This window comes from Molothrus aeneus, chromosome 28 (assembly GCF_037042795.1).
Source record: "Molothrus aeneus isolate 106 chromosome 28, BPBGC_Maene_1.0, whole genome shotgun sequence".
NCBI lineage: Eukaryota > Metazoa > Chordata > Aves > Passeriformes > Icteridae > Molothrus > Molothrus aeneus.
The window spans coordinates 3,427,877-3,449,441 of NC_089673.1; the positions used below are offsets into that span (position 1 = coordinate 3,427,877).

Here is a 21,565-nt window from a genome sequence, read left to right on the forward strand (position 1 = left end):
GGCTGTTGGATGGCTGCAGGTCCAGGGCCAGTGTGGCTGGACAGGGACTGGCCCCAGCCTCCATCTCAGACACACCACAAAGTGTCCACTCTGTATCTCAGCAGATGCAGAGTGGAGGGGCCATTCTATTCCATGGATAATACTCTTGTACCTGAACAATTTGTCTTTCTCCCATTTTCCAACTCGTATTTCTGCATTTACAACAGCCAGCAGCACTGGGGATCCTGCTCACTGAACACTCCCAGGATCAAAACCAAATCAGGTACATTCCTGTGCAGCCAAAGCAATGAGGGAGCTTAAGAGGGTGGCCAGAACCTCCTGAATGGACTTCACAGCTTTCCAACCCAAACTATTCCATGATTCTCTGAGCATGGCCGGACAAAACCACATCCAAGGCAAAGCCTAACAGCCACACAATTCCTGATCTCCCTGCCAAAGCTGCAGTCCTACAGCAGAGCCCTCACATGCCAGCTCTGCCCACAGCCACACTCACACACTTCTCTTCACAACTTTCCCAGAGAAGCTCTCGAGCTGTTCAGAGCATCCACTCCCAACTCAGCTGCTGGAAAAGAGCCCCTGACACACCAGCCTGGTCTGGCTCTCAGCCACAGCAGCTCTGCTCTTTCCAGGCCTTTCTTGAGAGCAGCAGCTCTCACAGCACCAGCCATTCCCTTGGAGAGCCCAGGCTGAGAGTCACACCAAAGTGTCCATGCCACCACCTCCTGCACCTCTGTGTGCTCTCTGTCCTTCTGGGACAGCACCATTTGAGGATGCTCATTTGTGGTTTCTGTGGCAAATCCCTGGGGCTGGTGGCTCTGTGGGGTGGTGGCATCAGGACCTGTGGGTAGCTGGGGCACTGGCACTCAGCTTCCCTGCAGCTACACCCAAGCACAACCCATGGACAATGTGCTGGAACCGCCACGTGTGGAGGCAACACTCCAAGCAATGCACAGCTGAGCCCAGTTTTTGGAAAATGCAGAGTTTTGTCTCCCCAGGCCGTGCTGGGACACGGTGGGGTCACAGTGCCACTGGACACTGCTGCTGCCCTGAGGTGCCAGGTGCCACCAAGCCCTGCTCTGTGCCAGGGGACAGGGACTGCACAGGGCCTGGGGCACTCTGGCCTAGTGGAAGGTGTCCCTGCCCATGGCAGGGGTTGGACTTGACAGCCTTTAAAGGCCTTCAAGCCCAATCCCTTCCATGGTTCTGTGCATTTGCCTTCACCTTGATTCACGTAACAACGTGCTGTAGAAAGTCTTGGCACTCACCATATGAATATTTAACTACATTAAATCATGCATTCATGTACAGGTTATAAATAGCTGCTGTATACATTTTCTCTCCCAGAAGCAGAGCCATTCCACTCCTGTGCTCCAAGGAATGGGCTCAGGCAGCTTGGAGAGAAGGAAGGGAGGAAGGAAACTGCTCACACGTCCCTAGGGCAGGGGAAAATGAGAATAAACTCACTGACAGACACAGAACATGGCTCTGCTCAGCAATGAGAGACTGAGAACAGCCCAAACTGTACAGTGACATCGACACACACACACAGAGGACCAGATGTCATAGAACCAAAATGCCACTAAACTCTTGTAAACTCAGTGCCAGGAAAGCTGGGGAAGGAAGCATCAGTGTGCATAGACCAGTATTTCAGTTCCCCACGTTTTCACCATTTCAGAGCCTGAAAAGTGCCAGGACCCAGCTGCTCTTGGTGCACCTGGGTGGGTCCATCCCTCACATGGGTGTGAAGGACTTGAACAAACGTGGGAGAGTCAGGTTTGGAAAGTATTACTCAGCACTGGTTCACTTAGAAAGCTGAGTTTCAAACGAGTTGTAAAATATTCTATTCTGCAGTGCTAAAATTTAAGCCCTTAAATTTTCCCTCTATTTAAGCAGATTGTCAAGAATCCTGACCAAACACCACAGCAGGACCTCGACACCATGGAACTCACAGTCCCTGTCCTGCTGGAGGGCACACCCAGCCCTGGGGAGGGAGGGAGGAAGACAAAGAGGTGCCATTGCCAGTGATCACCTGGTGCAGGGAGCTCCCTGCAGGGTTTGTTCTGCTGTGGGAAAGCAAAGAGTCACTGGGAGGTTCTCTCAGCACAGCCCAGCCTGCACAAACACCCATCCTGTGAGCAAACTCCATCTCCAACAGCCCCACACTGGCAGGGTCAGCCCAGGACCCCCAGCCACAGCCCCTGTGCCCCTCAGGACCCCCAGCCACAGCCCCTGAGCCCCTCTCTGAGCACCAGCCCAGGACCCCCAGCCACAGCCCCCCTGCTCCCCAACATCCCAGGCTGAGCACAAGGGAAGCTCCAGAACCCAGCAGAGAGGAGCTCACACAGGCACCTGGACCATGCTGTGCAGAAAAGGGGGGCAATTCCAGAAGCAGAGTTCTCTCCCAGCTGAGACTTTGCTGTAAAATCACCTTTTAGGTGAAAATCAAACTGCTAACAGGCACAGCTCCAGGCCAGAAGCTCATCCATCCCTCCAGCTCCTGTCCTGACACTGCACAAGAGAAAAGCACAGGCTGCCAGCTCAGAGCTGGACTTTGCATTTTCTTGCTGCTTTGGAGGAGTAAATCACTGCCAGAGGAAAACCACACAACCAGGTTAACTAAACACTGCACATCCCAAAGCACCCACCATCCCTGCCTGGAATTCACCTGGCATTGAAAGACTCACCCATGTCATGGATCAGTAACAGGAAATCACACATCAAGCTCAACAAAAGTCAAGTTTAGCACAAATATAAAATATTCAAGTGGATTAATTTAAAAAAGTACAGTGAAGGAATTCAGCCCAGAGCAAATTCAATATTCCCTTAAACAGGACAATCTTGGGAACACAAAGCCCTTAATTCCAGCTGCATCACAGGGAATTCTCACATGAGCTGCTCTTTGAACTCGAAGCAGCATTTCTCTGATACAGAATTGTAAGCTCACATGTTATCACAGAAGTTTAATGCCCAAGTGGGCCTTGCTGGGAGAACCATGGGAAAAAAAATAAACAAACAAATAAAAAGAGCCAAGAAGCCAGGCTTGCAGGTGAAATGGGATTGTACAAAACTGGATTGAGCCTTGGCAGTATTTCCAAAAGATTAAGATAACTTACAAGTTACTCCAAACCCTGGACATGCTGCTTTGGAAGCAACCAGAAACAAACCAGGAATTCTTTCTCCCTCACACATGTGGAGATTCTGGGAAGATTCCAGCAAATCCTCTGTGTTGAGGGGCAGAAGCAGCTGAAAGCACGGGCCAGCATGGAGGGACCAAAAGATTCAAAGCTTTATTTTTTTTTTCAGTTTTTTTTTAATAAAGTTAACAGTAAAACAAAATTCACAAGCCTTCCCCTCCCGAGCTGGTTTCCTCTTCACACACACAACACACAAACAGAGGCTCCAACCCAGAAATGAAACTGCTCTAAAGGACAACGAGACGTGATGGAGGAGGAGTCTGGGGCTGTCCATACTCGAGGTTAAAAGAAGCAGATCAGGTATGTGTGGTTTGATTTGTGTTTGTTTTGCTTCTTAGCCAAACTGGAAAAAGAAATTTCCAGGCCCAGAAGCTGAAAAAGAAAACGGAAAATAATCAGGACTTTTCAAAATCCCAATTGGTTTAGTGCACACCTAAGCAGCACGTGGATGGGCCAAGGCCACACACAGCTCCAGAATGAGGAGTCCCCAAGTTTGTGGCCTTGGAACCCAGAAGAACCAGAAGCAGCTGCCACTGTGCAGGCAGAACTTGGAAAGAGATCTGTGCACCAGCCAAATGCTCTCCTCAAGCAGCACATCCACTGGGAGCCCCAGCTGCCCTGCCAGGGGCTCTGTGTACTCACAGTTCCAGGCTGGGAGGAGGAGAACATCTCACCTACCTTCAAAGCTGAAGCCCCCTGGCCCGCTGAAGAAGGCCTTGAAGATGTTATTTGGATCAAATTCTACAGGGAAGAGAAGGAATTCATGAGTTGCAGCCAATAACCATCACATTCCCACAGCTCAGGAGCTGTCAGCTCACTGAGGCTCCAGAGTGTCTCAGAAGGGGACTCAGGGCTGGTCCCCAGGGCCATGAAGGGACCACAAACAGGTAAAGCAGAGAGAACCTGCACAGGGCAGCCTAGGGATCTGGAGAAGCAGCATTTAGGGCCTCACAATGACACTATTTACCATATTCTGTGACAGATTTCTGCCCACCAGCTGAGCCAACACCCACCAGTGTCCCAGGCTGCTCCCAGCTAGAACCACCCAGCTCATCCCAACTTTTTGTCAGGGACTAAACCAAGCCAATTCATGGAACCATTCCCAACAGCAGGCTTGCTCTAGGGGTAAGGCAGACCCTAAAGGGTTAAAGGCTGCCATGGCAGGGTGTTGTAAAGAGCACTGACCTCCCATGTTTAATCCATCCTCTTCCAAGTCCTGCCCACTGTCATAGCGAGCCTTCTTCTTGGGATCTGACAGGATGGTAAAGGCTTCACCAACCTCCTTAAATTTCTTCTCTTCTTCCTTCTGTACCTCTGCACTTGCTCCACTGTGTCTGTCTGGGGATGCACAAACAAGCAGGAAAAAGCTTTTCATTTTCAGTGCAAATGGACAATGTTAAACACTCCCAATGTTAATGTTTCATTTTCAGTTAAAGGCTCCCAATGTTAATGTTTCATTTTCAGTTAAACACTCCCAATGTTAATGTTTCATTTTCAGTTAAAGGCTCCCAATGTTAATGTTTCATTTTTAGTGCAAATGGATAATGTTAAACACTCCCAAGCTCCTGCTCCAGATCTGTGGGGTCAGAGTTGCCATTTCCCAGGAATTCCCTCTTCCACACACATTTGTGCCTCAGTGCTGGCTGCACAGGGCACACAAGGGCTGCAGGGGTACCTGGATGGTGCATTAGTGCTCTTTTCCTGTAAGCTTTCTTGATCTCATCTTCAGAGGCATTTTTGTTCACCCCCAGGATTTTGTAGTAGTCTTTCCTTTTGCTCTTCTTCAGTTCCACCTGTGCATTCTTTAGGAGCTGCTTGTGTTCTGGAAAGGAGCACAACACCAGAGGGGAGGAGTTACTCCATCCCTTGCACTTCAGGCCACTCAAAAAGCAAGGGGACAGTCAAGACAAGACCAAAACCAGACATTCTGAACCCAGACACAAGGTGAATTATCACCTCAGCATTCAGAGCTGGGAGAGAAACCAGAGCAGAGGTTTCCAGTGCTTCTGAGGACTTCTCCAAATTGTCCTGCTGGGGTATTAGGCTGCAAATCACAGCATATTGTGGGGGGAAAAAAGGAACAACAAAAACAATGTCAATTCAGAGAAATTTGTGCACACACACAGAGTGCTTTTGTGCTCACCTTTTGTTTTCTCTGTCTGATAAACCTTCTCATAGTCTCTTACAGCATCTTCATATTGCTCTGTGTCCATGTAACTGTGGAAAGAAACACAGGTGGCCAAGGCATCCTTCAGAGGAACAGCAGAAGGGGCTCAGTACAGGCTGTCTGGGTGGATGTGGGTTAAGAGAAATGCTCTGGATTGCAGCAGGTCAGACCTCAGAGGAGCCCTGGCACTTGTGGAAAAGCCTGCACAGGAACCTGCACTCTAGGGTCCAAGGGGACACTGAAAACTCCTTTGGCAGCAAAAGTTCTGCTTTAACAGCCGGATAATTCCAATATGCAGCTGCAGGAACTGATCCCAGGCAGCCTGAGCTACAGGAAGCTGGTGCACAGTCAGAGCTGGCACAGAGCTTCACAGTGGCAGTGCTGGTCAGGAGTGACAATCCTGGCACCTCTGAGGGACACAAGTCTGTCTGTCACCCCTCAGCCTTACTCACTGTAGCTTAGAAATTACAGAGATGGGAGGCTGGAAAAGATTGATCTTGCAGGTCTTTTTCAATCTCTTTTCCAACTACTGTGAATTTGCAATTGCAGACAATGGAGAGAGAGGGGCTCTGTGGGACAGAACACCCATAAACAATCAGTCTATAAACACAGTGAGCTGAATCAAGTCTTAGAACAAATCCTCCCTAAATCCTGTTCAGATCAGACATGAGGAAGGATTTCTTCACTGAAAGGGTGATCAGGATTGAAACTGGTTGCCCAGGGGGGTGGTGGAGCCACCATGGGAACATCACCCATTCCAGGAGATGTTCATGGAACAACTGGATGTGGTACTCAGTGCTCTGCTCTACTTGACAGGATGGAAATTGGTCAAAGGTTGGTGCCTTTGCACCAGGCAGTGATGAGGGAGGGAGAAGGGATTGATCCAGCAGAACCAAACTATGGATTGAGTTTAACAAACCCCAGATCCTGGTGATTTTACAGCCCCATCTCCACCACTTATCCTGCAGGCAAGACAAAGATTTTGGAGGTCTTTTCCAACCCAAATGATGCTATAAATACACCATCAAGAGGCAGTGGCAGATCCAGGCAGGCAGGAGAGGCCAGAGAGAGCCACCCCCATCTCCTCAGCACCATAAGGAAGAGGAATAAACTCAGGGCCTCACTCCTTCTATTCAGTCAAGCTCCAGATTTGTGATGCTGCCCCTCAGAGCTGCCAGAGGACAGTGCTGTCCCCACAGGTGCCCAGTGCCAAGGTGCACTCACCACTGTGCCCTCCTCAGGTAGGCTTTGACGTAGGTGTCATCCAGCTTGACCGCGTTCGTGCAGTCGTCGATCGCCTCCTCGAGCTTCCTAAGCTACAACAGCAGACACAAGAGTGAACCCCACACACAGAACAAGCTCTGCACCATGCCCCCAGGCTAAGGAAAGGTGTGAAGAATCTGGGAAAATCTCACTGCTTTCTGTGTCTCCATCTGGGTTTTTTTTTTTTTTCCCAGTTTCTCACAAACACAGAGCTTTTGTTCACTGGGGAAAAAAAACCCATCAGAGGCTTGGCCAGTGACATGACAGAGCTGTGTGGTGTTTCTGTGTAAGAAATGCACTCAAAAGCAAGGGCCTGTCTGATAACAATTCCATTTCTCTGTCCAAACTAATTCCTGGGCAGGAAGATAAACCCAAAAATATTTAAAAGAAGTCTTTTAGAAAAAGTGTTGTTTGTTTTCAGACACAAACATGTAAGACATGCATTCTGTGGCCTCCAGCTCATCCCACTTCCCAGGTTTTGGGAACAGCCTGTGTCTCTTGACCAAGTGGGGGTGTCTGGGGAAGCAGCATCAACATTGGGACAGCTGAGGAAGAAAAGTGCCCAGAGGACACAGGGTGGGAATTGGGAGCACTGCCACATGACTGGCTGTTTCCCTGGACAGTGCAGGACTAAAATTCAACAGCAAAGTGTCATGGGGCTTTAAATTAGGTCTTTTTTAAATTAGGTCTCTTTTTCTTTTTTTTTTTTTTTAAATAACAATAAGCAAGACATGATTTACAAAAAGAATAGGAAAATAAATCTGTTCATTCCTGGGAAGGAAACAGAGACAGGGGTGCTTTTTGCTGACTAAGATAAGGCTGAAGCACGTCCCTCCTCTCCCTCCCACTCCATGCAGCCCAAGTATTTGAGTTTTGTTTCTGCAGGAGCTGTTTCTGCTGGCTGTTGGGAACTGCTCCAAGTGTTGTGCAAGCACAAAGCCCTGAAACACTGCCCATGGCCTCAGAGATGCAGCTGCCCAGCAGCCAGGAGAGCCTGTGCTTTCCAGAATAACTCAGCTGTGGTTTATCCCTGCCATGGTGAGGGATTTGGAAACAGACACCATCCACACAACACCCCTTACCTTGGAATTAACCGTCCCCCTGTTGCAGTAGAGTTTGGCATTTGTTTTGATATTATTTGGGTCTATTCCTAGTGCCTCTGTGTACAGTTCATATGCTAGTTTGTAGTTGCCTTTCTTGAATGCTTTATTCCCATCTTCCTTCTTCGCTTTAAGTGCTTTGGCATTCTGAAAGGAAACACACCTGGGTAAGGACACTAGGTCAGGGGGCCAAGCACCTTGTTCTGCCAGAACAACACAACAGTTGGAGGATACAAATCACAGCCTTGCAGCTGAAATGATCTCACTTTGCCTTTCCCCCAAGAGAAGCACTAAGGAACAGCCAGTGCCAGTTCCAGGCATCCTCCATAGGACAAAGGCTGCCTGATTTTAAGGAGAGAACATGACAGTGCAGTAAATTTATGGATTAAAATAAAAGGACCAGGAGTTCACTTTCTGCGAGCATATGAACAGATTTAAAGTCAGTGGAAGAGCCACACCAGGAAAGGAGAAACACGAAGGAACAGTGTTAAATGAAAGTCAGGGCAGTGGCCTGGATATTGGACCTGAAAGTCAGGAGTTCCTTTAAAACCAAGGTATCAGGTTTTATTGCTCCTCTGTCTGACCAGGGAACAAAGAAGAGTGAAGGGGAGGATGCTTCCACCTATCACAATCTGCTAAGAAACAGTTTTTAGGAGCTTGGCTTTATCTGAGGCAGCAGCTGGTTGTCTTTGGGATGGGTTGGACACACAGCCTGCTCCTGGAGATCTGGGAAAGCCAATTGTGGTATTTGCTGGGTCCTCAGGATGAAGGAGGAGTTGAGAATCTGACTCCACGTTCTTAGAAGGCTAATTTATTATTTTATGATATTATATTAAAGAATGCTATACTAAAACTATACTAAAGAATAGAGAGAGGATCCAGACAGAAGGTTTAACAAGATACTAATGAAAAACTTGTGACTGCTTCCAGAGCCTGGACACAGCTGGGCTGTGATTGGTCATTAAGTCAAAACAATTCACATGAAACCAATCAAACCTGTTTACCTGTTGGTAAACAATCTCCAAACCACATTCCAAAGCAGCCAAACACAGGAGAAGCAATCAGATAATTATTGCTTTCATTTTTCTCTGAGGCTTCTCAGCTTCCCAGGAGAAGAAATCCTGGCAAAGGGATTTTTCCAGAAAATATGACAGGGACAGCCAATGATGAGGGAGGGAGAAGGGATCAATCCAGCAGAACCAAACTACATGTTGGGTTTAAAAAAACCTCAAATCCTGGTGATTTTACAGCCCCATCTCCAGCACTTACCCTGCAGGCAAGACAGGCCTTCTTGTGGATGATGGAGGGAAAAGTGACTGATCCAGCAGAACCAAATCATGCGTTGAGTTTAAAAAAAAACCAAATCCTGGTGATTTTACAGACCCATTTCCAGCACTTAGCCTGTCTTGCCTGCTGGGTTTCTCATGGATGAGGGAGGGAGAAGGGATTGATCCAGCAGAACCAAACTATGCGTTGGGTTTAAAAAACCCAAACCCTGGTGATTTTACAGCCCCATTTTCACCACTTACCCTGCAGGCAAGACAGGCCTTCTCATGGTCAGGGGCCATCCTGAGGGCCTGCACAAAGAACTGCACGGCCTTCTCGATGCAGTCCTCGTAGTACAGGCACAGCCCGCGCACGTAGAGCGCGTCGGCGTTGGTGGAGTCCATCCTCAGGATGTCACTGCAACACAGAAATAAAGGACATCTGCCCTGCTCCTGCTGCCTCCTGACCCCCACAAGAACCTCCCTCCACTGAGAAAATATCTCCCTGGGGTATTTTCTGGGTCCCCCCGTTGGAGGAGGAATGAAGGAATCTGACTCCATGTTCTTAGAAGGCGAATTTATTATTTTGTGTTACTATGGTCTATTAAAGAATGATATACTAAAACTATACTAAAGAATAGAGAAAGGATACAGACAGAAGGCTTAAGAAGATACTAATGAAAAACCCACGACTCTCTCCAGAGCCCTGATTGGTCATTAAGTCAAAACAATTCACCTGTTGGATAAACAATGTCCAAACCACATTCCAAAGCAACAAAACACAGGAGAAGTAAATGAGATAATATTGTTTTCCTTTTTCTCTGAGGCTTCTCAGCTTCCCAGGAGAAGAATCCTGGGCAAAGAAGATTTTTCAGAAAATATGACAGTGACAGTACCCAGTTATTTTAACAAGTCTGTGGTACAGGTAAGGTAAAAGGACAGAAGCCTCCTCAAGCAGGATGGCTGGTTGTGAATGGGGTCTGGATGAAGCTTCCTAGGAAGATTCATGGGGATAAATTCACACACTGCCTCCTCATCACCTTCGTTGGACAATACCCTTTTCCTGACTCAGAGAGGCATTTTAAAAGTTTTATTTATTTTATTTTCAGTCTCCTGAGAAGGGTGAGACAACACAGATTGTATAATTCACACCACCACAATCAGAAGCCAACTATTTCCTAATTACAATACATTATACGTGTTTCTTGGCCTATCAGCTTTTGTCACACCATGCTGTAGATGCCATAAATCCAATCATCTAAAACTGCCCCTCATGGATCCTACTACAGTGCATCTTTCATAGTTCTATTTCTCCAAAGTATTTAGTCTTATTTGCAAGGCCATCTTTTGAAACCTTTTTCTAGCTCCATTTCTCTCTCACCAATATCTGTCTCAAAGTTTTGACAGTTTCTCAGCATTTCTTGTCTCAAAGTTTCCATGTGGATGCAATGCTGTGTGGGCTTTCTGTCAAGCCCTAAAAGCTCTCTACAAATCCGTTTCCCATAACGTGCACTAAGTGTCACGGACATATTTTATGAAAAATCCTTTTGACAGCATTTTTCTCCTGAGAAGCCTCAGAGGAAAAGAAAAACAATAATTATCTGCTGCTGTGCAATGCAACAAATGCATCTTTGATTGGTCTCATGTGGTTGTTTTTAATTAATGGCCAATCCCAGTCCAGCTGTCTCAGACTCTCTGGTCAGTCACAAGATTTTGTTATCATTCCATTCCTTTCAACCCTTCTGATGAAATCCTTTTCTTTTATTCTTTTAGTATAGTTTTAATATACCCCTTTCTTTTAATATAATACCTATCATAAAATAATAAATCAGCCTTCTGAAACATGGAGTCAAGATTCTCATCTCTTCCCTCGTCCCAGGACCCCTGCGAACACCACCACACACTAAGGAATATTTGTATTTTCTATTCCCTCACTTATTGCAGGCATGGAGCCAGGATTCCCCAGCAGGTGCCCCTCATCCCCAGCCCTCAGACACTCACCTGGCCACAGACTGTGCCTCGGGGTACCGGCCCAGCAGTGCCAAACACTCGGCCTTGAGGATTTTGAAGCGGTGACAGGCAGGAGCGAACTCCAAAGCACGATCCATGCAAAACACAACCTGGGGTGGGAGAAATCATAGCCCTGAGCACAACAAAGAGCCAAGGGCCTGGCTGAACTGCTGGCCCATGCTTGAGGCTTGTGTTTGATCAGGAAGGTGAGGGCAGACACCCATCTCCACTGCTTCTTCGAGTTTCCTAAGCTACAACATCACAGACAAGAGAGTGAACCCCACACAGAGAACAAATTCTGCACCATGACCTCAGGCTAATGAAAGGTGTGAAGAATCTGGGAAAACCTCACTGTTTTCTATGTCTCCATCTAGGATGTTTTTTCCAATTATTAATGCTGGAGACACATTGCATTGGAAATTTTTCCTGATATGCTTTTCAAAGTGCATACCTTTTTGAAAGGTTGTGCTACTTTCCTGTTATGCTTTTTAAAGTGCATACCTTTTTCAAAGGTTGTGCTGTTTTCCTGATATGTTTTTCAAAGGTTTTGCTTTGTGTGCCAAGTTCTGAGGCACCTGCTGTGTTACTGTGACAGAGCACTACACAAGCCTCAAGGGACACCTGTAGGAAGTTCACCCCTTTAACCCTTCTAAACTGCAAGCCCCAAAGAAAGAACCAAGAAGGACAATCCTGCCCCTGTTTCCTGCAGTATAAAGCCATGTGGGAGGGACAGAAATTCAATAGACTGAGAGAGTTTGGACTGGACAAAACACAGAAAATACAGTGCAAGGACTGATCTTCCACTGGCCTGACAGCCATGGGCAGGGTGAGCTAATGGGTCTTTTCCATGCCTGCACTCTGGTGGGGACATCTGTGCAAGAACAGGGCATTGTTCCCCAAGGTTCATCTGCTCCTCAGCCCGTGACATCACGGCCCTGCTGTGGGAAGCACTGTGCTCCAGAGCCAAGGGCTCCTGGGTGAGACAGGAGCAGCTCTCCAGAAACAAAGATCAAGTTTCATGTCAGTGAAGTGGGACTGGGGAAGTGAGGGACAGATGCAGATGCCCAGGCAGGGCAATTCCTACACAGGAAATTCAGATTGATCACACATCCCATTTGCTCCTCAGAAACAGGTGATACAAAGCTGGGATTTACCCTTCCAAAATCTTGAGCTTAGCCTAAGAGTGACCTGAACAATGAGCTCAATGTACCGGACAATCTCTTTGCTGGGATAAATCTGAGCCTTACATGCATCCACTGCACAGAAACAGTTGCATGAGAAGTGCCTGGTGCCTTTCAGATTTCATGCTGTCATTTCTTGTTCTATCAGGTCAGTACCAGCTGCATCCTGTTACAACCCTTGGGAAGAAAGATTTGGAAGCTGTAAGGAGAATGCCCCATGCAGATCTGCATTTCTCCTTGTATGACCCTTACTGGCACACAGCATGCCTTTTTTAAATTTTTTTTTTTCTTTGAAAGAGTTGAGAAAGAAGAATCCTGGAGATGCATTTCAGGAGCAAAGTGTGATCAAATGCTGCTGCTGACAAAATCTGTCTCCAACAGCTCAATCATGACTCCACTCACCCTGCAAAGCAAACAGTGACAGAGGGTTGGCCGGAGCCAGTCACCTCCTCACTTGTCATTTGGTCAGTGCTCAGGAAGCACAAGCTCTGCCACTTCCAGAGCTGGCACAATTCACCAGCCAGCCCTGATCCAACAGATGTGGCATAGCACCTCCCAAATACCCAGCCAGGAAACAGCCCCACACCTGCCTGGGCCATGTCCAATACAGCAGTTTTTAAATAAGACCACAGCAAACAAGTTCATCTCACCTTCCTGAAATCCCGTTTCTCAAAATCCACTTCAGCTATTTTTTCATACTCAAGCACAGTCGTGGCATTCTTCAGCTGAAAGACAGAACACATGAGTGCTGCAGGACAGTGTCTGCTCTGAAATGCCACCAAGCAGCATTTCAACACCCAATCCCTGAATGTCAGAGCCAAAACTACTGCAGACCATGGACCAATAATGCAGATGACATGAATGCTTTTGCCAGCATTAAGATCAGTTTGAAATAAAGTGACTGAACTGAGAGTCCAGGAAAATGTACCCTGTGAAAGAGACACAAGGCCAGCTGCCTTCCACCACTCTCCATTTCTCCTTTGGCCAGCTCAGCCTCCTGAGCATCTCCTGAGGACAATTCAATCTGAAGATTCCCTTACCTCCTGCTGTGCCTGGGTATTTTTATGATCCAGTTCTAAAACTCGTTGAAAGCAGCGGCTGGCAGCCATGGCATTCCCTAGGGAAAGGTGGCACTTCCCTTCCCGGAGGTGGCCCTGGGAACACAGGGAAAAGGGATCTGCAAGAGCTGTAACAGGTGCAGAGAAGGGAGTGAAAGAGGTGCCTGAAGCTCTCCACGTACCCGTACAAAGCTGTCATCCAACCTGACTGACTGCTGAGCGTCCTCCAGCGCTTCTCGGAACCTCCCCAGCATCATGAGCGTGGCAGCTCTGTTCCCATAATAACTGGCATTATTGGGACATGTATCTGGAGAAAATGCAAGGCTCATGATCAGTGTAATGCAGCAGCTGCACAGTTTGTGGCACTTAAGAACATTGGCCCTGACTGGCATTATCGATCTGGTGACATTTCCCAAGGTAATTAAAGCAGGCAAGAGGTTTGCCTTCAGCATGTGCTGTCAGAAACCCCACTGGTGTGTTTGAAATCAGCAACCAGCTCCAGTTTTAGACATGGTGTTCAGTAAAGATTGATATTATCAGCTGTTCTCACCTATGGCTTTTGTGTAGTAGTTGAACGCTTCGTTGTAATCTTTCTTGGCATAGTATGCATTTCCCTGCTCCTTGAATGCTTCTGCTTCTCTGAAAGGAAGCAAAACACCACATTTTCAGAAGAACTGAGCACCAGACAGATTGTGACCATGACATGCATCTGACCCCCAAGCAGTATAACTGTTTAATTCTGTTCCAAATTGAAGCTGGTTCTCCTGAGATCTCCTCAGCACACACTGCCCAGCACACCCCATTTCCTGCTGGCTCCCAGCTACTCCACCTGGGATACTCAGGAATATTTCCTGGCCAAATTTTACAAGGATGCAACAGAAGCCTAAAGCCACCTTTGAGTCCCCTCAGAGTCCAGCAGAAGTCCATGATATGGAGTTCATCCAACAGGCCCCTCCTGCAAGGGGGCTGCACCTCAGAACAAAAGAGACAGTGCTGGCGCTTTCAGGAGTCCCACATACTTATAAACCAGAGCCAAGAACAATTTCCACATTCAAAAGACAGCTAAATCAAAGAGAAATATGGGTACAAGCCTGCAACAGAAGCCTGGCACTGCCTTGGCAACAGGTCTAGAAATAGTCCTCACACTCAAGAGCAAGCATTTGCAGAGACAGTTTGGGACATTTAAAAACACACAACATACGGTTTGAAGCAGCTTCCCTTAAACTCTCGAAAGCAAAGCTTCCCCTGAGGGAAAGCAAGGCCCTTCTCTTCCCTCATCTCCCTTCAGCCTTTCACCTGCACAGGGCAAGAGGGAGAGCACATCACAGTGATGGAAGAGCAAATGTGAGCAGTGCTCAGCAGGCTGACCTGGGAGAGAACAAAGGGAATTGTGTTGGAACAAGTTCCCATGTTTTCAGCCTTGCTCAGGCTGCCATTGGCCATTCCCACACAAGCACCTCATGCAGGGCTTGTTTTCACTGAGCCATCACAGATTTCCCAGCTGGCAGAACAATGGACACTGGGAGCTGGGAAATGTGCTCTTCACTTTCAGTTTTAAGTTTTGCTGTGTGCTGCACCCCAGCTGAGTCCAGCCACAGCCCTGTGGGAGTTAAACCCTGGAAGGAGATGAGATGGGTAAGAACTGGGGCAGAGCAAGGGGTAGCACACACCCACTGTCCCCCAAGGGCCTTGTCCTGGCTCCTGGGTCAGCTCCTCTCACTCCTGCTCCAGAAAATGATGAAGAGATGGGAAACTGCCATCCCTCCTCTGCCCCAGCCCCTCCCAGCATCACACCTGAGGCAGGTGCTGCAGCCTGGCTTTTCCTCAGGTACTGCCCAGCAGAGCCCCAGGAGCTCTGCACTCTCCCAGCTACACTGATGTGCAACTATGCCTGTGGGATAGATCCATATCACAAGCATCAGGATGCAAACTTTGCATGATTAAAATGTTTCCAAACACAACCACCTGTTTTGAATATTACAGATCAAATATCTGAATGCAGTGGAAAAACTACTCAGCACTTGTGCACTTTTGGAACCCGGGCAGTAAAGAGTTTCACTGTTCTCTTGTTTCTGTAATCACAAATAGAAAAGAAAATCACAGATCCTATGAAAGCTCCTTCCCTCAGGTCTTTCTTGTACAGTCTAAAGAAACAGGTGAACAGTCTTAATGGCAGAACTCACCTGAGTAACCACCACAACCTGTCCAGCACACTGGGCTGAATCACAAGTTCTTTTACCCATTTTACCTGTCCTGTCATGAAGAATTACCATCTCATAGACACAGCCAAAGGCTGGCTGCCAGAGCACCCCATCTGCCACAAACTGCTGGGAAAATGGGAGAAAGAAAACATAACCCTGGCAAAACCAATTTTCAGAAAGCACCGGCATTTTGAGATGCCAGAGAAACACTCCCACACAGAGATTACTGTTTTCTACTCTTTTTTTATTGGTCTGTTTTCCTTTTAAGCAATTTAATACAGATCAATGTATCAACAAGTCACAGTGCCTGGGGTGACAGTGGCAGAAAGGAGAGCACAGGTATTTCTGCTGCTTACATGGCCTAAGGCTTAACCATGAAGATTGGGAAAGCAAATCACCTCCAATGAAGACTGGGAAAGCAAATCACCTCCAATGAAGACTGGGAAAGCAAATCACCTCCACAGCACGGAGGCAAAGGACCTGCTGGAGCTGTCAGGCTGGGCTCGAGCTCCAGCACCAGGACAGGAGCAGCTCTGCCCTGCTGTGCCCTGCTGACATCCAGAGCACACAGCCCTTGTTTACCATGGCTCTGGCTCCAACAAGGAGAACTGCAGCCCCTGATCTCACTGGGGATTGTTTCAACCCAACAGATGCTGTGGTCTGAATGAGCTCATTCTGCCTCCTGCGCTGCTGGGGCCTGCACTCCCCACTTGCTACTTTTGACACTGAACAAGAATCGTGCTTTGCTGAAATACACCCCCAGCTGAATGGGTGTCTTTGTGACGGGGTTGGTGTCTTCACTGGGCTGCTCCATGCTGGACACAGAAACACAGAGGAGCTGCACCAAGGAGCTGGGTAAGAAGCTTGTCTTTCATCACTCACAGGCACAGGAGGGGCTGGTGGGAGTGACTCTTCCTGCAAGCAATGCAATAATTTTTTTTCTCTTTTATGGTATTTCTCAGCATCTCTAATACTTGAAGCACTTTGGTCCCAGTCACTCCAGAGAACCTGCCACCATGGAATCATTTGGGTTGGAGAAAACCTCTGAGATCTTAGACACCGATCACCACCTTGTCAACCAGACCAGCGAGAGCACGGAGTGCCATGTCCAGCCATTCCTTGAACATGGGGACTCCAACTGCTCCCTGGGCAATGTCTGACAACCCTTTCTGAGCAGAAATTCCACCCGATGTCCAAGCTGAACCTCTCCTGGCACAGCTGGAGACCAAGGAATTCAAGCAGCAGCTGCGCGCGCTGAGGCTCCCGCGCACACTCGATCTGTGAGGATGGAGAGAGGAACCAGCACAAGGCTCCTTCTCCTCCCTGTGCCCTGTGAAAGCTCAGCCCCTGCTCGTTCCCAGCACAGCAGCTCTTGGAGAAGCCATCCTGCACACAGTGACACAATCCCACGCTTGCCTAACAACTCCTGCCTCCTCCTCAGAGCTTCCACACGCTGCCCCCGCGCGAGTGCTGATCGTGGCTTCCACCTCCCACTCCAGCTCCCCATGAGACTCCTGCAGACACCTGATTTTCTGTCATGGGAACCTTCAGGGATCTGTAAGCCAGCAGATCCAGGTGTGCTGGCACAGCCCCTGGGCAAGGCAATACCACCAGGGACAGAAATCCAACACCTAAGCAGGTGGCAGAGTCACCATCTCCCAGCTCTCCTGACCCTCACTCCCACTTCACTGCCTGCCTCCATTATGAAACTGTGCAAAACCCTAAAATAACCAGGATTTAAGGAAGTCTCCAAAATCCTGTCCCGACCAAGTAATCTTTCCTGTTATGCTCTGGCAATTTTGTGCAGCTCTTGCAGAGGCTTTTCCATCAATAGGATATCGTGCCTTTATCAGGCATTTTTGGGGGTGAAATCCCACCCAGATTCTCAGCTGTCAGATGTGACTCAGCCGCTGGGGTAAAATAAGTTGGGTGATCTCAATTCAGTTTACAGCAGGCAGATGTCTAGAGCTTAAAATTAGCCATCATGTTTGCCCCTGGACATACAATACTCTCCCCTCCCTTCTTTCAGGACTTGGAAGAGCAACAAAACACTCCCTGTGCCAGAAAGATACACAGCACTTCAGAGACCTGTCCTCAGGTGAGGTTTGACACTGAGATTGGATTTAGGCATATATAGAAATAAAGGAATATATATTTACATATATAGGAATATATTACATATACTAATATAGGAATATATTACATATTACATATAAAGGAATATATATATTTACAACTTCCTCACGAGGGGCTGCAGAGGGGCAAGCACTGAGCTCTTTTCTCTGGTGACCCCAGGGAATGGCTGGAGCTGGGTGAGGGAGGGTTGGGTTGGATTTTAGGAAAAGATGTTTCCCCCAGAGGGTGTGTGGGCACTGGGACAGGGCAGTGGTCACACACACTGCTGTGTGACAGGCTCTGTGCCCTGCTGGGCAGAGCAGAGCTGATTCCTGGCACATCAGCTCCCCCCAATGCACAGACATTGTGGCAGAGACTCAACACAGCCCCCAGCTCAGAAACCCAAGTGTGGACACACAGATCTCCACAAGGATGGGCCAAGGATTCACCCATGGAAAAGTAACAAAGGGCTGCCTTGAGCCTCTCAAGAGCAGAGCTGAACCTGAACCCACAAGGTGCTCAAACCCTCAGAAGGTTCCTCGTAACTGAGGGCAAACTCAGAAGGCCAAAAGAGCCACAAGAACCAAAATGCGCCCCAAGAAATCCAAGGATTGACCCAAACCTTCCCTGCAGCCACGAGTGAGAAGAGCAGCCGAGCCCCAGCTTTAATTGTGCTGTTATGTAATTCCCAGAGCTCTGAATTAACCTAATTCCCAGCAATGGCCCCATCCTGCCTGGCAGGGCCACAGTGTAACTCCTGTGAAAACCCATGGAAGGGTCTAGAATCAGCCTGAGACTGCTTTTTTTTGAAGGAAGCTTTTTTTTTTAAATTCCTTTGGAATGAAGGAAGCCAATCAGTTTAAGAATTCCATGGGAAAACAACTACATGTACATTATGATTTATCTCAAAAAAGCACATTTCATGTTAAGGAAATAGGGTGAAACTGTAGGTATGGATCACCTTATCCTGGATAAATCAACTGCCTAACTTAGATATTCAAATACTCTGCAGATGCACAGGGAAGCAAATAATTACTTGAGTACCTTCTGCTGCTTCTGGTATGATCAGGAGATCATAAAATAATTCCAGATGAGTAAAATGGGCTGGTTTGTCACCTGGGAAGTCCAAGTGTCCATCTACAGGCAGAACAGGAATAGGAAAGTCATTTCCAGCTTATCCCAGAATGACCTGGTGCCCCTCAGATGATCCACCCCCTCCTGCCAGTGCTGCCCCAAAATTGGCCAGAAATTACATCTATTCTGGAGGAGCCTCACTGAGATGCACTGGAAAAGCCTCTTGGTGCTCACCACCACCTGCCAAGCTCCAGGTAACACCTGCAGACCAGTGACCCACAGCCTGGCCAGGCCCAGAAGCTCCAGGACCCTGTGGGTCGCTCCGTGCTCATCCCTTTGCTGTGGGAAATGTGGATGCCCCCACAGAGGCACCAACACATCCCAAGCCTGCAGCAGGGGCTCTGCAATTTCCTAGCAGTATTTTCCTGACAGCTGGAGGTTTTTTTAAGAAAACAAAGCTTCCATATGCTCCAGTGCTGAAGAAGGAGGAGAAAGATCCAGCCTGGAGCATGCACGGGAGCCAGAACCCAGAGGTGCCAGGAAGATGACAAGGAAATTCTCCCTGGCAAAGCTCCAGAGGCCCAAGCTCACAAAGCAGCTGGGAGCAGGGAAAAACTGTTCCCATGGGTGAGAAACCTTTAAAATTAATGAAGAAACAAGTGAGTTTTTAGGGGTAGCCCAGTCCTGCTCATCAGCTGCTCAGCACTGGTGCACCAACGGATAAAATTAACACAATTACATCAACACTTTCTGCCAGGACCCCAACAATCCATGAGGCAGCAGCAGACAATAATTATCCTGTGACCACACTCCATTCCTGTGCCCTGGACACCCTGGGAGCCCTTTGGCATGTCTGCAGCTGCTTCAGGGCATTAGTTACAGCCATTCTGAAACGCAGATCTCCCCTTTTGCTTGTTTTCTAACTTTCCAGTTTTATTAAGCCACAGGGAACAGAATTGTGCATTTGGACAAAGGTGAGTCCTTGAGCAAAGTATCCATATTCTGCCATACTGTAATCCCTAAATGGAAACAACAGAACCTGGAACCCTCATTGCTGAGTTATCATAAGGATTCTGAAAAGGTTTTCATTTATTTTTGCTGATTTTTATGGACGTGAGGGCAGATACATCCTAAAGGCTGCACCAAATCAGTGTGTCCCACGTAGAGCTCACCCAGCTCTTACCTGGCCTGGGATGTTTCACAAACACCTGACACGTCCTGAGGCTGCAACTCCACTCCCCAGTACAGCAATTATTGCTCTGATTTTCACAAGAGCAACTGAGCTACCACAGTGAAACACGAAGGGCAGGGGTAGGGAAGAGGTCAATGCACAGAACTGCAAAGAAATCGGGGTGTGCAGGGCTGGCTCTCCCAGGGCAACACCAAGGAATCAGCTCCTGCCCATATGGATCCATTTCAGCAAGGGAAAGGTGCAACATTCCCAAAAGAACACGAAAAGGAAACCTTGTGAAAGCGCCTAATGAAAGCAGTGCAGAGCACGGCCTCAGGAAGGAAGAAAGGAGCTGAAGGTCACTACCTGCAGACACCTGTGCCTTCAGCCAGGGTTTTACCTGTGAATTTCCACCATTTCAAACAGCACATTTTGCTTGCCCAAGGGCAGGAGTGCTGTGCTCCCACAGCCTGGGAGTGCTGTGCCCACACAGGCCTGTCCCAGCCCCACAGGCTGGGCGATGCCCGTGCTCTGCCAGCCCCAAGTGCCTCCTCAGCAGCTCCTCCTCTCCTGCTCAGCAGGATCTCCCCAGGGAGCTGCTCCTCGGGCCTCAATTCCACAGAATCCCTCGAGCCATCAACGGGAGCCTGAAACCACCATTCCTCAGAGGCCACTTTTGGTTTTGTTTCCTCTTCTTCATTCCACTGAATCATCTTCCAGAGCAAACACCTCAGCTCCTCCAGGAACAGTTCTTTCCTTCCAGGGGTATGAACCCAGCACCTGCCACTCTGGAAAACCAGCAGAGTTTCCAGGACAGAGATTCACAGCTCAGTCACTCCTGAGGTGAAAACGAGTGGGAAAGGTGGGGATCCCACCTCGCCCTGCCTCAGGTGACACTGGCAGCTCCTCAGGGCACGGCACGGACAAACCGGGAGCTCCGGGATGATGGAGCAGCGTTCTGCATCGTTCCCGTTATCCGCAGCAAGGCAGGACGGAGCGGAACCCACAGATTTCAAACGGAGCAGAGCCGGGGGAATGCGGTGATGGAGCAGCAAAGGGCTCAGGAGTTTGGAGCCTCCCCTTCCCACGAGTTTAATCCTTTCCCCCTGAGCGAGGGGGAGGACGCGCTCCCCGACACCGGTGCGGGCGTGTGGCCTCGGGACACGGGGTGTGAACCGCATTGCTGGCACACCCCGGTAACGGGTGGCTGCTCTTATCCCGGGAGCTCACCGGGACACACCGGCACCGCACCGCAAACCCGGCGGCGGCTCCCGGGCCCCGCCGCGTGCGGCCCGCGGCTGTCACGGCCCGCCGGGCCCCGCTGCGGAGCCCCGCCGCTCCCGGCCGGCCCTGCACACAGGGCTGTGCCCGCGGGGTCCGCCCGGGCCGGCACCGACCGCAGTCCCCGGGCGCGCTCCCGGCCCTGCCGAGCACCGCGGCCCCGGGCCCTGCGGCACTGCAGCCTGGCCGGGCCGCGGCCCGCCCACCGGCAGGGACAGGGGCCGCCCTTTCCCCGCCCGGGCCGCCGCTCTACCTGCGCGCCTCCTCGTCGCTGTCGGTCTCGCCGGGCCCGTCGGGCGCCGCCATGACCACATCGCACTCGGCCTCAGCCGCCGCCGCCGCCATCTTACCGCGCGGGGCTGGGCCGGACCGGGGCGGGGCGGGGCGGGGCGAGGGCCGGAACGGGCGGGATCTCCGCCGGTAGAGCGGGGCGGGGCTCGACCGGCAGGGGGCGCCGGCGGAGGAGCGAGGCGGCGGCATCCGGA

The 21,565-nt window shown here is 49.3% G+C and overlaps 1 protein-coding gene across 1 annotated transcript; it reads right to left on the reverse strand.

Annotated features, from left to right (window-relative positions):
• Positions 1–3,264: 3,264 nt before the first annotated feature.
• DNAJC7 (DnaJ heat shock protein family (Hsp40) member C7) lies at positions 3,265–21,560 on the reverse strand. The gene is made up of 14 exons (XM_066567106.1): positions 21,334–21,560; positions 13,789–13,877; positions 13,421–13,545; positions 13,221–13,334; positions 12,831–12,905; positions 10,991–11,109; positions 9,254–9,407; positions 7,707–7,871; positions 6,586–6,677; positions 5,338–5,411; positions 4,870–5,016; positions 4,380–4,532; positions 3,873–3,935; positions 3,265–3,566 (listed from the first exon to the last, which is right to left on the reverse strand). Exons 1-14 carry the CDS (start codon positions 21,558–21,560, stop codon positions 3,529–3,531), a joined length of 1,635 nt encoding a protein of 544 aa, XP_066423203.1. The 3' UTR covers positions 3,265–3,528.
• Between the last annotated feature and the right edge of the window lie 5 nt (positions 21,561–21,565).

Coding starts and splice junctions, on each gene's coding strand:
- DNAJC7 (XM_066567106.1), bottom strand. CDS start 21,560: ATGCCGCCGCCTCGCTCCTCCGCCGGCGCCCCCTGCCGGTCGAGCCCC. Junction 13,878..21,333: donor AGCGACGAGGAGGCGCGCAG/GTAGAGCGGCGG, acceptor GCTTCCTTTCAG/AGAAGCAGAAGCATTCAAGG. Junction 3,567..3,872: donor AGGGGGCTTCAGCTTTGAAG/GTAGGTGAGATG, acceptor TTTCTTTTTCAG/CTTCTGGGCCTGGAAATTTC.